General features: G+C 35.6%; 1 protein-coding gene across 5 annotated transcripts in view; it reads left to right on the forward strand.

Annotated features, from left to right (window-relative positions):
• Nucleotides 1–17792, forward strand: part of CLEC16A (C-type lectin domain containing 16A) — a 208295-nt gene that overhangs the window by 15873 nt on the left and 174630 nt on the right. For 4 of the 5 annotated variants that reach the window (XM_069085894.1, XM_069085907.1, XM_069085896.1 and 1 more), the window contains exons 2-9: nt 4040–4168; nt 5506–5639; nt 8430–8578; nt 9735–9840; nt 11437–11560; nt 11967–12141; nt 13605–13658; nt 17296–17409. In XM_069085894.1, the coding sequence (XP_068941995.1) occupies nt 4040–4168; nt 5506–5639; nt 8430–8578; nt 9735–9840; nt 11437–11560; nt 11967–12141; nt 13605–13658; nt 17296–17409 (985 nt within the window). The remainder of the gene's footprint in view (nt 1–4039; nt 4169–5505; nt 5640–8429; nt 8579–9734; nt 9841–11436; nt 11561–11966; nt 12142–13604; nt 13659–17295; nt 17410–17792) is intronic. The other variant, XM_069085915.1, reaches the window with a different exon arrangement.

The raw sequence follows: 17792 nt of genomic DNA on the forward strand, positions 1-17792 counted from the left end.
ACACCACCTTATGCCTGGGCTATTGCACTAGCTTGCTGGTTGCTTTCCTTGCCTCAAGTGTTAGCCCTCCAGTTCATCCTCTACTCACCTGTCAGTTTGGTCTACCTCAAGAGCAAGTCTCACTGTCATCCTTCTGGAACACTCTCCCTCTGCATCTCTGCCTCCTAGTTTCCCTGGCTTCTTTCAAGGCTCATCTGAAGTCCCAGTTTCTGCAGGAGGCCTTCCTAGATCTCCCTTAAAGTTAGGGCCTTCTTTTTGTTGTTTATTTCCAAATATTCTTGTAATTAACTTGTTTGTATATAATTATTCGCAAGCTGTCTCTCTAAACTGAGCTCCTTGAGAGAAGCGGTTGTCTTTTACATCTTTGTTTTTTCAGTGTTTTGTGCATTGCTTGGCACACAGTACATTCTTTAGGATTTAGTTAAACCCTTGGCTCTGCCTCTTAGGACCAGTGTGACTTTGTGCAGGTTACTTAATTCTTCTGAGTCTCACTTTCCTTATCTTATAAAATTAGGGGGTTGGTTAGTGAATCTCTAACCAAGGTCACTTCCATAATCTCATGGGAATTTTATTTCATGTTTAGTGAGGAATTGTGTGTGTGTGTGTGTATGTGTGTGTGCTGGTATTTGGTGGTATGGGTTTCTTTCCACATAGGAAAGCATGCATTTCCCCAACCTTTGATATATTATTTGCTCACTTTGCTTACAGGATGAGAAACTTCTCAAATACATTAATACTGACTAATAGAATTTTCCAGTTTTTGTTGAATTTGTACTGTTTTCTCTTTTAATGACTTAAAATTTGTAAACTTGAGGGAAATTTATCCCTTAAAAATTTACTGTTGTATGTGTAGTCAAAAATTCTGTTCATAGGCACATACATATGTATATATATATATATATATATATATATATATATATATTTTTTTTTTTTTTTTTTAAAGCAATTGGGGTTAAGTAACTTGCTCAAGGTTACACGGCCAGGTGTTTCTGGGTGGGTGCTAAGTGTATGAGCCCAGATTCGATCCCCAGGTCATCCCGACAGTGGGGCCGGTGCTCTTCCTCACTGTGCTACCTGGCTGCCCCAGCACATATATTTTTTAACCTAGGGCTTTGGTGAGATAGATTGGTAACAGATTGAATGCTCCTTTATACAGTCTTGCCTCTTCATTAATGGAAAAAATCCAGAAGGCCAGTAAATTGAAGGAGCTATTTGATTGATATAGGCAGCTACATGATCTTGAACCTGTTGATCTGGACCGCGTTGGCTCTTAAGATGAATCACTGAATGACTGTTCATTAAGCTTTCTGTAGCTGCTTTTGTTGTTTCTTTATCGAGGTAAATTTCAAAGTAGAGTTTTTGATCGACTCAACTCCAGAGTTAATAGCATATATTTTTGTGATCCTTGCATTTGAAATTTATGTGTAGTACTGAAGCTTCCAGACTTGGAGAAATGTCCAAAGTTTGCTTTGACATATTCAATATGACTAGTCTTTATTCTTATCTTAGACAAAAAGTGTCACAGATTTGGATCTTGAATTCCAAATTTTATAGTTTTGCTATAAATTATGGGTGGCCTAAATGCCGGATTTTCATGTTTTCTGATGTTGGAACAGATAAAATTTATGTTAAGAGTGAGCCAAAAGCACCAGGTATCTGGAGTAAAGCTTTGGCTAGTATTGATAATGAAATTGGTTTTTATGGGGAAAAAAAATGTCTCCCAGATTTCAGGTCACCTAACAGACTGCTTCAAAGTAAAACTTAGTAGTAAGTACCCTCTCCAAATAAATTTTTTTTTCATCTGTAGGTAGATATAAAATGCCTGTTCTTGTATGTGCAGTCTTTTTTCTAACTGTGGATTTCTGCTATCATCATATGATGTTAATTTCTAATACAGTTGAGTAACTTTCAGGCTCCTCTGCTGAAATAATTAATACGGATCTTTTAGGTTTGGTATTCTAGGAAGCAATGTTGAAAGATTTTTAAGTAGTGAATGTAACCTTTTAGGAGTGCTTAAACTATGTATTTGGAATGCAGCCTCACAATAAAGTGGATTACCTTTATCCCATTCAGTGCCATGAAAGAAGTTACCATAAAAAGTGTTTTGATTTCTTCCTCCCTACCTCCCCCCCAGGTCTATCAACAGAAATTCAAAATAGTGTTGGAAGATTTCAGTAGAAGAAATTAGTGTTTTCTAGAAGGGAAATATGATGATTTGACATTGACATTTTCTACTTTAGCTGAATATTCTTTTGTTTTGTGGTTCTGTTTCATTGAATCACTGCTTCCAAAATGCCTAGGAATGCCATTGTGATGTTTCTGATGACCAAGAGCCATATTCTATGTATTTTCTTTTTTCAAGTTTTAAAATGTCCTTCTTCATTATTCTGTGAAATATTTTTATTGCAAGATTATGATAATTGTTATGACTACTTTTTCACTGAGACTATTCATGCAAAGGGAAGAATTTTAAGCATCTGAGAAGTAAACTGATAGTTTTACTCTACCAAATTCTGATCTCCTCCTTGAAGTTCTCTAGCCACAGTGATCTATATGGATGTTTCTCCTTCTTAAATTCTTGTAGCACTTTATTGCCTGTTTCATTTTGGATTATTTTTTTTGTCCTGTATTATTTCATTACTTACATATGTCCTTCTTACTTCCCCAGTAAGAATGCCCTTGGGGACAGACAACTGTTATCTTCAACTTCTTTTTATATGTCTACACAGTACTAATAGTATTGGGCATCTGGCATTCAATTAATACATATTTATGGAATTTAAATGTGTTTTAGTATTTTAAATCTGAATGAGAAAATCCCCCCCTAGAGTTAGAGAAAGCATTGTTGTTTAGGGAATAGGCAACGTATGGGGAAAAAAAAAAGGAAACCTGGGAAATTCTCTTGAACATTACATCTAAAAGTTTATAATGTTCGTGACACAGTTGTAGATGGAGGATAGATGTGGAATTGAGAGTATATTACTCTATGGCACAGTGAAATTCAAATGTGATTCATAAGGTGGTTAAAATGCATAAACTTGTATATATGTGTTCTGAGGTACTTACTTTCCCTGAGAGAGAGGCAGCGTGATGTAGTAGCGAGGTCAGCCTCAGCTCTGAATCTGTGATCCTGTTGATCCTGTGCAGGATCATTTGCACAGAGGTGGAACTGTATTTATATTTTATAGACCTCAATATTTCAAGACTACATAGTTTGATAAGCATGGATACTCCTGCATCAATACGGTCCTCCTATGCTATACTAGGTAGTGCATGAATTGATGTAGGCTTGAGTATTTATCATCTGGTAGCAGCCTTCTGGTGATACACCTTCCCAATCCTAGGTGGCTGGGTCAGCGACAGACCTTTGTCAGGTCCCTGCTTTGACGGTGCACCTGCCAGAGCTTGTGTTCCGCAGGTATAACCTTGAAGGAACAAGAATTACCTCCACACCACAAAGAAACATCAGAGGATTTCTATTTTAGGAAGTTCTAAACCATATGTGTTTATTCCACTGAAAAGGAGGATGACAGTATTTGGGGCTCCTCCTAAATCATTTTCCCTCCTGGTTTGGTTTTCAGCTCAGAGGGTACGGCAGCCAGGAATGTTAGAGTGATCTGAAGAATGCTCTGGAAACGTCGTTACTTAGGATCCAGTGGGATCAGTTGTGCCATCGCTACTTGGCCAGGCATCTAGTGCCTACATTAACCAGGCTGAGGTTTAATAGAAGGGAGCACACTGGATATGGAATTAGAGGATTTAGTTAAACACCTTGGCTCTGCCTCTTAGGACCAGTGTGACTTTGTGCAGGTTACTTAATTCTTCTGGGTCTCACTTTCCTTATCTTATAAAATTAGGGGGTTGGTTAGTGAATCTCTAACCAAGGTCATTTCCATCATCTCGTGGGAATTTTATTCCATGTTTAGTGAGGAATTATGTTTAATCTAAATAGGCAGGTGTAGCAAAGCCTTATTGTTGGAATAATATTATTATAGCTGAACCAGTTTTTAATTTCTTTTGTCCTTTTCCTTCCTCCTAGATATTTGTATCATGTTTTGACCAAAAACACCACAGTAACAGAACAAAATCGCAACTTACTTGTGGAAACTATACGTTCCATCACGGAGATTCTTATTTGGGGGGATCAGAATGACAGCTCTGTATTTGAGTAAGAACTTTGGCTTTTTTCTTTCTTTGAATATTTCTCAAAATTTATACCATACATTGTCCCTATGGACATTAGGATTTAGACCTAGATTTTCTTTCCATGTTCATATGGCTCATGTCATTGTTGCTACAATATAAAGGTTTAGCATATAAATTTTTAAAAAGAGCTTGTGAAGTATTTAAAGTTAAAACCTTCAGAAATCGCAATGTAATTATAGATAATTTGTTTCCTAAATAGTCTGATGATCTTTCTGAAGGTATGAGAAAATTCTCTTCTACTTAGATTTTAAATGAGACAAATTTGAATGCTATCTTTAAGAGAAATAAGGATATTCTGAAAAATTCTGCATGCTTATCTAGCTCTTTAGATAAATGACAAAGGCTAAATTTCTGTTGGAAGATCCTAATCTATACTCCTTTAAAATGCTGCCAGTTTGATAGTAGTTAGGTGCCAAGAGAAAAGTGTGATAGATTCAAAAGAAACATTGCTTAGGAGCATAACCAAATTTCTTTTGGGATGTATTGAAAAGGATTTTTGAAGAGAACTTGGAAAATATTATCCTTGATGTCTGACTTGTGGAAAGATTGTTAAGGAAAGGAGTATAACAGCTGTATCCATTTTCTATAACTGACTTTGTTAAATTTTCTCATCTTAAAAGAATCTAAATATAAAAATAAACAAATAATGGTTTATATAATCTGAAGGGAAGTGAGAACATAGGCTTCTTGACTTTCTGTTGATGTCTCAGTAAACAAATGTTCAAATAATTCTAGATCAGTTGGAAAACATTTCTAATCAATCTTCAAACTTGAAAAGCATACCTAAAGATCAATCAATCACATCTGAAAATTTTGCCAACAGTTGTAGTCTTAAAAAGTTGTAGTTTTCAAAAGATGTCAGGAACTCAGGAAAAGTCTTAGCACAGACAAATACTAAAGTAAAACATTAAAGAGATGAATTTAAGTGGAAAGTAGTATTTATAGTTTTTATAATAGTACATACTCATGTAGCAGGTGAAGTACATTTCCTGTCCTACCAAATTTTACCTCAGTCCTTCTTAGAATTGATGATTTGTTTCTATGTCCTTTGTAGTGAGCTAGAAGGGATACATTTTATTGAATTTATAAGCACCTGTTTTTAGATGCTCATTACTGCAAAATTGAAGAGCTTTTCAAATGTCATTTATCTCTCATACAGGAAGACATTTTGCTTTGTTTTGTACTCATGGTTGAGGGTGTGAATCATAATCATCTACTGTGCACTGTGAAGTATGTGTGATTTGAATTGAATAGTGTGAGTATGAAGAATGAATCACTAACTCTCTAATTATATCCTAGCTTTTTCCTGGAGAAGAATATGTTTGTTTTCTTCTTGAACATCCTGCGTCAGAAATCTGGTCGTTATGTCTGTGTTCAGCTGCTCCAAACCTTGAACATCCTTTTTGAAAATATCAGTCATGAGACCTCACTTTGTAAGACTGCTTCTTTTTTTTTTTTTTTAAACCATTTAACTATTGCTATTTACTTCTGGGGCTTGCAGTTCAAAATAGATTATCTTTTTTCTTTTTTCGGGGGTGGGGGTAGGCAGGGCAATTGAGGTTCAGTGATTTGCCCAAGGTCACACAGTAAGTGTTAAGTGGCCAAGGGTGGATTTGAACTCAGGTTCTCCTGACTCCAGGGCCAGTGTTGTATTCACTGTGCTGCCTAGCTGCTCCTAAAATAGATTATCTTTTAAAGTTAAGCAAAATAAGTGTTGGCTAGTAAATTCTCTATGAATGTAAGCTGATTTGGTAATATGGACAGTCCACAGCTCACAAATGAATTGCGTTACGAAATACAGAGATGACTGCAGAAGTGATCAAGGGGATGGTAGTACCATCAAGAGCAAAAGAAAGTTAGGAGAGCTCTGTTTGGGAGAAAGAGGTCCTCAGTTTGAGGTGCCCGTAGGATAGCCAGTTCTATTGGCCCAGCAGGCAGTTTGAAGTGTAGGACTGGAGCTCAGGGAAGAAGGTGGAGCTGGCTAAATACGTGTGTATGCTTTGTCTTCCTACAGGTGTTCACTCATGTAATGGCAATAGATTTGATCATTAAGGAAGGAGAAACCTACCTTCATCATCCCTCCTCCCCCCCCCCCCCAAGGCACCATCTTTCGAAACTGTCACAGTTAACAGTATTTTTATTTGGGATTTTTCATTATTAGCACTGCAATGACACTGTTTTCTATTAGTTTTCATTACAAACAAATTTCAGCTAGATTATCGGTTAAATAGACTTGGCAGCCATCTTTGACTTTTCTGTTTCCCTGGCCCTCTGGATCCAGTCAGTTATCAAGTTTTGTCAGTATATCCTCAGGCTTTTGCATCCGTTCTCTTCTTTCCAAGCATACAATCAGTACCTTAATTTGGGTTCTTCTTTACCTCCTGGCTGGGCTATTGAGGCAGCTTCCTAAATGATATCCCTCCAAGCTTCCAGTTAATCTTTTAAAATCACAGGTCTCATCATGTTGCTTTCATATTCTGAAACTTTTAGTTCATTCCTTTCCCTGTAGGATAGAATATAGGATCCTTAGCTTGGCATTCAAGGTCTGGCTCCAAGGAAGCTCCAGAGTAGTAAATAAGTGTCCTGATGTCAATGGTAAGAATAGGAAGAGCAAGAAGAAGGAGGGAAGGGTGTAAAGGAGAGGGGTACGTGTGTGTATGTATGTGTGTGTGTGCATATGAAAAAGAAACAGTTCATTATTTTCTACCTCAGACAATGTATGGTGAAAGACAGGAAAAACACATGGTGTCCTTATCCTTCTGAGAAGGAAGGAAGAGAGGTATTGTTAAAGAATCAGGATCTTAGGATTGTAAGCTATTTAGTCAAACCCTTGCCTGAACAAGAATCTCCTTACAACATACTTGACAAGTGGTCACTCAGGCTTTGCTTGAAGGCCCCTCCTGAAATGGAGAGAGATGTGACATGCTTGTCTAGAATGCCTCAGAGTAGATAGTGTCTCTGTCAAACATTTTGTATGAATGGGACAGTCTCAAGTTGATTAATTTTAATTTCTTCATTTTGCTCTTGGTTTTGAGAGATCACATAGCCTGCTTGACAATCAACCTTGCCCAAAACGTTACCGAGGATTTGAATGGCCTGGGGAATATCAGGGTCTATAGGGTTTTATGCTAAACTAAACAAGGAGCTGGATCTTTTTATGAATGTATCAATCTAGGTTAATAGAAAACTAGTAATAACCTTTTGAAAACACTCATTATGAGGACAGAAAAGATAAACATATAAGTTGCTAAAAATTTCCTTTGAATCAGAGGCTGATTCATTCTTATCAGTTACATTAATAATTTCTGCTTAACCTTACTCCTCTCTTTGGTGAAAGGGTCACAGTTTAACCAGATGGCATTAGTAACCATGAGAAATCATTTAACTTTTCTAAACTAGTTTCCTCAGCTCTAAAATGAGGATAATGTGTCATTTTGATATCTGCTCTGGGAAAGTGTGGTGGGAAGACTCAAATAAAAAGACACTCATTCTCCTTGGTATTTCACCAACTAACTTGTTAATTAGCATCTCTTTACAAAGTTTAGGAACTTGGGGAGAGTTTTTAAGATAAATAAGGCAGTTTTTACCCCTAATGGTGTTTATAACCTCCACGAGGGGAGTACAGACCATTCACAAATAACTTAATACAAAATAGGCCCTGATGATGGTTAAGAGAGTTACAGACAAAGTGCTTTGCATTGGAAAGCATTGGATTTGTACGTGGGAAGTGATGAGTATAATCCATTCAAATTTAGACTTTATATATGTAAAGTTTATAGTATTTAGCATAATATTAAGATAATTTAAGAAGAATGTGTCTGTTGTAACTGAGAAAGTGAAGAGTGTTGAGAACTTGGTGCTTAATATATAATTTCCTATTTATGAAAATGCCAGTATATAGTCACAGTTATATATCCCCTCTGACTCTCCTCCTTTTCCTCTCCTGGCTGAAGTTTTTTTTTTCATTTTAGATGATTCTTTGGTTTTGGTGGAAGGCATTCAAATTTGTTAGGGAGCTGTCCTTGAATAAGTTCTGAATAGTAGGATCTAAGAAATAAAATTGTTTATAATGTTAAAATGTTCATTTGCTCTATACCTAAAATGGAGATTCTTAATCAGTACTGCCATGGTAATATAATTTATCTACTTGTTTCTGAATTTTCATTTAATGTGATAGTTTCTAGTGTTAATTAACATATAGCTTTTGGCTTTTTTGTCCCCAGATTATTTACTTTCTAATAACTATGTAAATTCCATCATTGTCCATAAATTTGACTTTTCTGATGAGGAGATTATGGCCTATTATATATCATTCTTAAAAACACTTTCATTAAAACTCAACAATCACACTGTTCATTTCTTTTACAATGAGGTAAGTAGTAGCTATTGAAACAATTTTTTAAAAACTAAGTTATGATTGTATATGGCTTCAATCTGTATAGTATTGTTTCCAGATATGTGTCTATATAAGCAAGTATACCATCTACTTTAAGTAGTCTGTATTAGTTCACCATGGCACGAGTAATCTAAAAGTAATCCAATAAGTAATCAAAAAGTAATTTTTATTTTGTTTAGGAATATTTGGTTTTTGCAGCCTTTCTTATTTTAATGTAAAAATCAGTTTGGATTCCTTGAACACATTCTGATTGATTATGAGAAGTACCCAAAAGTATATTAGATGACAAGGAAAAGTCTTGGGATTTAAAATTTGCTAGGGATTAGCCACAAAGTAAATTATGCAAGTAAGGGTATTGTGAGGATCAGATTGTCATAATCTCTGAAAACCTATAGAAATGAAAATGTGACGCCTTGAGCCTTATTTTTCCCCCTTCGTATTAGTGTAGAGTGGGCTTAAATAAATATAGATTGTAATGGACAGAATCTTTTCTCTACATGTATATGGTACCTGGATATGTGAAGCTATGGAGGTGGAACATGGAGTACTACAAAGCTTATAATGGGACCATAGAACCAGAATGCATAGGTTCTCTGTAGATCTCTCTGGTTCACACAGGTTTAGAGTAAATCATTTTATTTTCAAATATTAGGAATATCATTTCAAATGTGTGTAGTTTACTTTGTTAATTCAGCAAATATTAACTGAGTCATTGCTATATACAAAGCATTGTGCTAGGCTCAGAAGAGATAGAAATAAATTAGACATAGTCTCTGACCCTAAGGAGCTAACATTCCAGTAGGGGAAGTATTATTTGCAAATTTGTTGTTCTAATCTAAACTGTCCTTAAGGTTATGCATATATGAAACATTTTGGCTTTCACTTGACCACCTTCCTCTATATTAAGGAACGATGGTGGGTGAAAAATGACCACAAGAGGGCAGTCAGGTCATTGTTAATGCTTCCTGCCTGAGCTGTCTTTCTCCTAGATTTGGATTATGCAGTATAGGAGATACTGTGTAGCCAGTGCTTTGTCAGTGTGTTTCCTTTTTGAGTTCTTTAATGAAATTCTGGGGTGGAGAGAGCTGTTCTGAAGTTTTGTGATTTGTTTTGCATGTCATTTATGTTTCAGCACACAAATGACTTTGCCCTGTACACAGAAGCCATCAAATTTTTTAATCACCCTGAAAGCATGGTCAGGATTGCTGTAAGAACCATAACTTTAAATGTTTATAAAGGTAAGTTGTCATGTATTTGTTCATATGGTACTTGTTTCCTAAATTAATAGTGGGTTCTAACTCTTATATTTCTATACCTTTCCTTATTTTGAGGGTAAACTACCAGTTTATTCTAAACTGAGTACAGAGATCACGTGCCTAGATGAAAGTGCCTTTTTAAATTGAATTTTAATCATTACAAACTTAACTAGCATCTTACACATATTCACAATCCTATTTTAATGTACTGTGCATAAGAATGGACAAGTTAGAGATATACTATGATATGTTAGAAGTAATTGTATTGGAAGAGTATATACTATGTAAGATTTTGAGTAGACATTTAGCTGTAAGAGAAAGGAAATTTTCTTAAAAAATTAAATCCTTCCTTTTGTTTTTGCATGTAAAATGGGAAGCAGTGTTCAGTAGTAGATAGAGAGCCAGCCTCAGAACCAGAAAGAGCTGGTTTCAAGCCCCACCTCTGACACATCCTGCCTGTGTGACCTTGGGCACATCACTGAACCTGTCAGTGCCCAAGATAGCTAAGACTACGAGTTGTAGGAGAGGTGCTGGTCTGAATTAGGGGATCCAGTCCCTTTCCTTGTGTAAAATGTACAGCTAAGTTTGATGAGCCCCTTTCTTTAATGTATAAAGACGTTTTCATCTTCATGACCAGAAGAGGGCAGCATGGTATTATTAGTGAGAGCATGCAGCATGCAGCACTAATATCTCTTTCAAGATGTTGCAACGTGTATAATATTGCATCTAAGATTTCTTTGTATCTTTATATTCTGCCTAAAACATTGAGTATGTATATGTACACTAATCTCCCTAACTAGAAAACGTCTTCCCAGTGCCAAGCCCTTTGGGGTCTTCTGTCCAGAGATACTATTTCAATGTGATATGTTATCATATTACAGTTAGGTCTGCATTTTTTTAGGAACCAAAGACTTTGAACATTGTATATTGGACGTTGTGAATTATGATGGTGCTCTAATTAAAGTTTGCACTATAGTTTTTGTTTTAGAATGTATTAAATTTGAGAATTTCTCCAAATAACGAATTTGAGAAACGCATTAGTCGGTTCTGAGGTGGTGGTTTCTTGCTTTCTGGTTTGCACTTGTTCTTTTCTAACCTGTATCTTTTAGTTTAGATGCTTCCTGCTTTAGCTATTTATCCCTTTGGGCGGATGTCTCACCATCCCAGTTCCTAATCCTGTTAACTGTTGTCTGTTTTTTGCCCTTCCTTCAATGATGATTCCTGTGTTCCTTATTGCAGTGTCATGTAAGTTATTAACCACTCTTGGTTTTCAGCATTCTTGCTTTATTCTTACATGTAAATTTTAAAAAAGATACCATTTTCTTCTTTAGCCTAGCTAAACTTGCTACCTGTAGATTGATAGGGAAATAAGTCCTTTAACATGTGCTGTTAATATTCAACCAGATTAATTAATCATGCTAATGTAAAAATGCTATAATACTTTAAAGACAAGTATCATAATTAAGATAAAACATTTTCAACCAACTCCCAAAAAAATTTAGAATATTAATGTTAATTTTTCCTTCCTTGAAATTGTCTTTGGAAAGTTGATTTCTTTTCTTTTGTAAACTTCCTCAGTGGATAACCAGGCCATGCTGCACTACATCAGAGATAAAACGGCAGTCCCTTACTTCTCCAATTTGGTTTGGTTCATTGGAAGTCATGTGATTGAATTGGATAACTGTGTTCAGACTGATGAAGAGTAAGTAACTTTCATCTGGTTCTTATTAGCTGAAAGTACACTTCTTGAACAATTCAGTTTTCATTGGGAGTAGGGCAGATTGCTGCAAACGAACTTCCCTAGATAGTCATCAGTAGCATCTACTTAAAAGTAATTCTGCTAGAATACTATTCCCAACGTGTCCATTTTTTGTAGCCTCCTTGGATCATTACGAAACGCCCTGAGGACAGCACATTTTTTTTTTCAGTAGCAAAAAATGCTCCTGAGAAAGGAGGAGAATAGTAAGGGAGGGGAGAGACTGAGTATTTAAGGGACAATTCAGTAGTTTGTATTGTGGCCTAGCAAAATAGTTGTACTACCTTATATACTTTGCTCTCATTCCAGGGACATTGGATTCAGGTTTGAAATAGTTATTTTTCTTTTACAGGCATAGGAATAGAGGAAAACTGAGTGACTTGGTAGCAGAACATCTTGACCATCTGCATTACCTCAATGACATCCTTATTATCAATTGTGAATTCCTAAATGATGTACTTACAGATCACTTACTCAATAGGCTTTTTCTGCCTCTTTATGTATATTCACTGGTAAATCAAGACAAGGTGAGTTTGGAGTTTAATAGAGATGTCATTACAACAAAGATATTAAAGAAAACCAACAGTTATTCAAAAGGGGAAGCTACCTTGTTTTGGGCAGAGGTACAAGAGGCTTAGTGCCTGATAAAGACTACAGAAGTTGAGATAATTTTCATTTTCTCTTCTTTCCTTAAGATTATCCTTTTTAGATGACTGTAAATCAGTTAATGCAAACAGATAATATCAGAAGAAAACTTGAAGCCTTTATTTGCTTTTGTGCCTTTCTCACTTGAGGTTTTGATTACTTGTAGCATACCTATGTATCTGCAGGCAGTGATTGATCTGGAGAAGATTCGGTAGAAGGAACAAATGTTCTCTTAAGTAATAAAAATACAGTGTGAGCATGAATATACACTGATGTTTGAAGAAGTACTGAGTGAATATCCTGACAAATGGCATGACATCCTGCTTGATGTTGGTCTGGTTTTAGGTCATCTTCAAACATATTAAAGCTACCGTAACTATTTAAAATATGGAGAAATCCTTTTCCCCAGGAAACCAGTATAGTTTAAGGGCCAATCTGAAGTCCTGGTCTGGGATTGAGGTCAGTTTTAGATACAACCTAATTGACTTGTGAATCCATTTTATTACATACAGAACTTTATTGGAACTGATTAACATTCTGGGCCTTTCTGGACTAGGGATGACGATGATCTATGTGAAGGAATATCTAGGGCCATTTCTGATCTGGATCCTTGGGACTTGGATCATATTAATTGGAGAAGGTTGGAAGAGAAAGAGGAAGAGGTTGAGGCCAAAGATACTGGGCATTTGCTTCATTGTGTGACATTAGAAAAACAGGAAAAAAAAAACTGAGCAGGTCACATGATTTTAAGATACAATAGTCTATAAATGATTTTTCCTAACGTGTGTACTTATACTTTTCCTTTAGGGAAGGCTCATAATGTTTTGATTTTAAATAAGAGAGAGGGACAGAAAATTAAAGCTAATCAAATCCAGGTGAATTCAGTTTAAGAGAGTGTCCTAAAACATTCATCTTTGCTTCTTATACTTTGAAAGTTGCTGTACAGGAATTGGGCACCACAAGAGTCCTTTCAAAGTAAGCCTGCTTTTCTGCTTAAAGCAGCTGTTTGAAATTAACATTCCAGGGAATTTAAGGAGAAAATTGAATGCTTTTTCCTGAGGTCTTGGACCTAAATCTTTTGTTAATGAAGAGGATTTTAAGATGAAAAGTGACATACTTGTAAATAGTGTTAAATGAGGTTATATCAATGATTTATTTTATGAAGAACAATTTTATATGAATGGGGGGAGGGTAATGTGAGAGAGAACTAATGAATTATTTAGAGTTTTATAGTTTGCAGTAATAACTTTACCTTAGTCTCTTTTTAGTTTTCAGCATTTGTATGACTTTGAAATATTTTCTTTTCATCTCTTTCCCCATCATCCCCACCCTTTTTTTTCTCCAGGGAGGAGAACGTCCAAAAATAAGCCTTCCAGTTTCTCTCTATCTTCTGTCACAGGTACGTTTGCTAGCTCCATTGTGTCACTGGAGTATGTCAGGACTTTTTAGCTGATTTATTTTGAGTGATGCTTTGTAGGGGATCTTCTTTGCCTTCAAACTTCCAATAACTCTTATGTGTCATCTTCTCCCCATTTTTGGTCCTTACTCTTTAGCAATATCTCCGAAGTGAAATTAAAAGAAAAAATGTGAATTGTGGAAAAATATTTGCTTTAAACCTCTCTGATAAAAGTGTGAAATCTAGAATCCATAAAGAACTATCTATTAATCTGATAATGCAAGATAGAACATTTCAAAGGAGGAAAAGCATACTATTAATAACCACTTGAAATATACTCCTACTCCATAATAATCAGAGAAACGTAAATCAGGACAATCTTAGAATATCACCTTACCTAGAATGACAAAAATAGCAAAAAATTCCCTGTTGGCTAGAATGAAGGGAAAATGTTGGTGGGGCTGTCAACTGGTGAAATGTTTTTAAGAACAATATGATAATGTACAATGAGTCATAAATCCAGTTATGTATTTTGACTGGGTGATTATAGTGCTAGGACTTTATCCTAAAAATGACCTGGAGAACATCTGTTCCAGGTTCCTTACATATAAATTCCTTACATGTAAGGAAACTGAGGTCCAGAAAGTTTAAGTGACTTACCCATAGTCACATAGTAAGTAGCAGAGTTTAGATGGGAATGAGGGTCGTCAGGCTCTTAATGTGAAATCTACCTTATATATCATTCAGAAATTTGGAAACCCATATATTCAGTGATTAGATAATGGGCGAACTCATTGTGACATGTTAATGTAAGAAATTATTGGTACCAGAAAAAAAACAAACTAGTAAATGTGAAATACACAAGGAATTGTGGAAAAACAAAACAATGCAAATTGAGATCAATAGAATCATAACTATACATTAACTACAGCTAGGTTAAAATATCAACCAGCAAAAACAGCCAAAAATAGCAGATTTCAGACTGGAAAGGGATATCATTCAAAAAAAACATTGTTTACTCATCAATTCATTTAGTTACCTTTCAATTCTAAGGATTTTATGTAATATTTCTTTCCTCAGTTTGTATGATTTTTTAAAAATTATTTTTGCTAATATTTATAGTAAAATAAAAATTTTAAATAGCATTAGAAAATATGACTTTTTCAGTAAAGGGGTAGGATAGGTTTCATCTGCCATCTTCATAATAACAAAGATAAACTTGAAATGAAAAACAAAACTGTGCTTGTGCATTCATTATAGCATAGGTTTTTGAGTTGGGAGAGACTTAGGAGATCATTTAGTCTAACTCTCTAATTTGTCAGATGGGGAAACTGAGGCCCTAAAAGGTTAAGTCATTTGCTCATGCTCACACAAGTCCTGCTAAACTTGAGATCTGATCTCAGACTTCCTTACTGCAAATGAAGTGCTCCTTCCATTCTGCCATTTGGATAATTCATAGACTAGATTTCATAGAGCAGTTATAAGATGCTCATAATATTATGAAAATGCAGAGTTTGTTTTTTTAACAATACGAAAATCTTATTTATAGCATCTTGAAATTAAACACTTAACTTCAAGACTAGGGATGCACATGTGTTTATTGAGAAACAACAACATAATATTTCATTTAGTAGAATTGTATTTTTTTAGAAAATCTTATTGTTTTTGTAATTGTGTTTTGATGCCAAATTGAAATATTTACTTTCCGTTAAGTAAACATAGAGCAGTTCTCCTTCTTTTCATCTCATGAGTTTATATATTTAGCTAAAACTGTCTTTTTCTTCTCCCCGCCTCAAGAATTGTACTTCCTTCCCATAATTATGTAATATTTACATGAAGGGAAAAACTCTATGGTAACCTAGTTATGTAACATTTTAAAATGTTTTTATTATGAATAACCCACATTCTTAAGTCATCTAGTTTTATTGTCAGATATTCAAACATTTGACCATAGGTTTTGGTTCCATTTCTGAAAATAGAAGAAGTATTTATCTTCCTGAAAGGGAGTGCTTATGATCTTAGTTCCTGAGCTTTATGCCATTTGGGGACAAAGTTTGTTTTGTCTTTCTCAATATGAATTTTGAGTTGAGATCTTTCCTGCATTCTTTTGATGGGTAAATTTTTGACTTCAGACATTTACTGAATAATTTCAATGTTCACAAATTTTATTGTAAGTTGTTGTCTTTAACCTAATGTATATTTATGCAAGTACTCAGCATTTAGAATCCTAGCTGATTTTGGCAGGTAGATCTTATTGCTGCCGTCTTATGAAAAAATATGCCAACATCGCCTGTTTAGTATTCTGGGAGTTAAATAGGCTCTTCTTGCTGGTCACATTCGTGACATTGAGAACCTGGTAGAAAGTAAAAACATTCTCAGCACCCAGCACCTTTCTGGTTTTTCCTTTTGAAGCCTAGTAAATGGCAGCATATTTTTTTTTACCTTTCCAGTCTTCTAAAGTTCTGGACCTGGAGTCAGCAAGACCTGAGTTCAAATCTTGGCTCTCACACTCATGGGCTGGGTGACTCTGGGCAAGTCACTGGACTTAACCCTCAGTTTCCTCATCTGTAAGGTGGGGTTAATAATACACCCCACCTCAGAGGGTTGTTGTGAGATGAGATAATGTGAGTGTATTAATGTTAGTGAGAGAGTATAAAGTACTTAGTAAACCTTAAAATGCTATATAAATTCTAGCTATTACTGTTATTCTTAACATTTTACTCTCCTCACACACTCTAAAATTCAGCCTATTTTCAATTCCTTGAACCTGCTACACCATCTCTCATCTCTCTGCCTTCTACCTGTCTGTCCTCCATGCCTTGAATGCTCTGCCCCCTCACCCTCTGCCTCTTAATTTCCTTGGCTTCCTTCAGGACTTACTCAAATTTCACTTTTTACCTTTCCCAGTTCTCCCACCTGCTAATGCCTTTCTCTCTCAGACTGCTTTCTATTTACTCTGGTATATCTTGTTTCTACCTAGTAATTTACATGTTCGCTGCCCCAGTAGAATGGAAACTCCTTAAGGGCAAAGATTATTTTTGCCTTTCTTTTGTAACCCTAGTGATTAGCACAGTGCTCGGCATATGGAAATTACTTCATAAATGCTTGTTGACTGACAGAATGGCAGAAGCTAAAGACAGTTATGCTCTGTGTCTGAGATGTTTGTAGGAGAGAATAGTGTTGTCTGCACCCTGTCTTTGAGAAGTTCTTGCTTTTTTCTATTTTTCCCCATCTTCCTTCCTAGTTGAATTCAAGTGTGCATACTGATATTCTGGTTCTATTTTATTTGTTTTCTTCTTTTAACAACTAATAGTGACTCTACATAGATTACTTTTTCCAAAATTTAGGAAATTCTTCTCGTTTATAACTTTTAATTGTACTACAGCATTCCATTCCATTTGTATGCCATAGTTTATCCAGCCTTTCTTCATCTGGGAGACATCTTGTTTCTAGTTCTTTGTAATGAAAATAATGCTGGTAGAAATCTTAGACATAAAATAGTCTTGAAGTTGCTTTTCTAACTGGGAAATGGAAAAGAAAGATGTCTAAGATCCCTCCAGTTCTGAGATTTATCATTTCAATAAAGAGAAATATGTTTATAAATGCTGCATTCTAATATATCATTTCTCTTTTTCATTAGGTTTTCCTAATTATACACTATGCACCACTGGTGAACTCATTAGCTGAAGTCATTCTGAATGGGGATCTGTCCATGTTCTGCTGTAGGTCTGAACAAGATGTTCAGAGAAGTTCTGTAAGTCTTTCACCTTCATAATGTACCTTGACTATGTTAAGGAAAAAAATATATTAACTCTTTTTGCAAGGTCAAAATTGGTATTTTGTTTGTATAATTAAGACTTAAGAGAGGCAGATGGGCTAATGGATAAAAGGCAGGCTTTGAATCTAGAATCACCTGGGTTCACATCACCTTGAAGACACACTGGATAGTTTAAGGTCACTTAAACCTTTAGTGCCCCAGGCAGTGATGCCTTCTACCTTGGTATGAGATATTTTCTCTTCTTCGAGGTCCCTAAACTAATGAAATTGCAAGTGTGGGCACAAAACGAGAAGGCTTCCTCCGAGTAGCTCTCCTAGATCCCCCCAGGTGCCAGTTTTCTTCTTTCTTCCTCCTCAAGT

The sequence above is a fragment of the Petaurus breviceps genome, unplaced genomic scaffold, assembly GCF_028583685.1.
Source record: "Petaurus breviceps papuanus isolate PSGF00001 unplaced genomic scaffold, PetGlider_PUasm1.0 118, whole genome shotgun sequence".
In the NCBI taxonomy this organism is placed as follows: domain Eukaryota; kingdom Metazoa; phylum Chordata; class Mammalia; order Diprotodontia; family Petauridae; genus Petaurus; species Petaurus breviceps.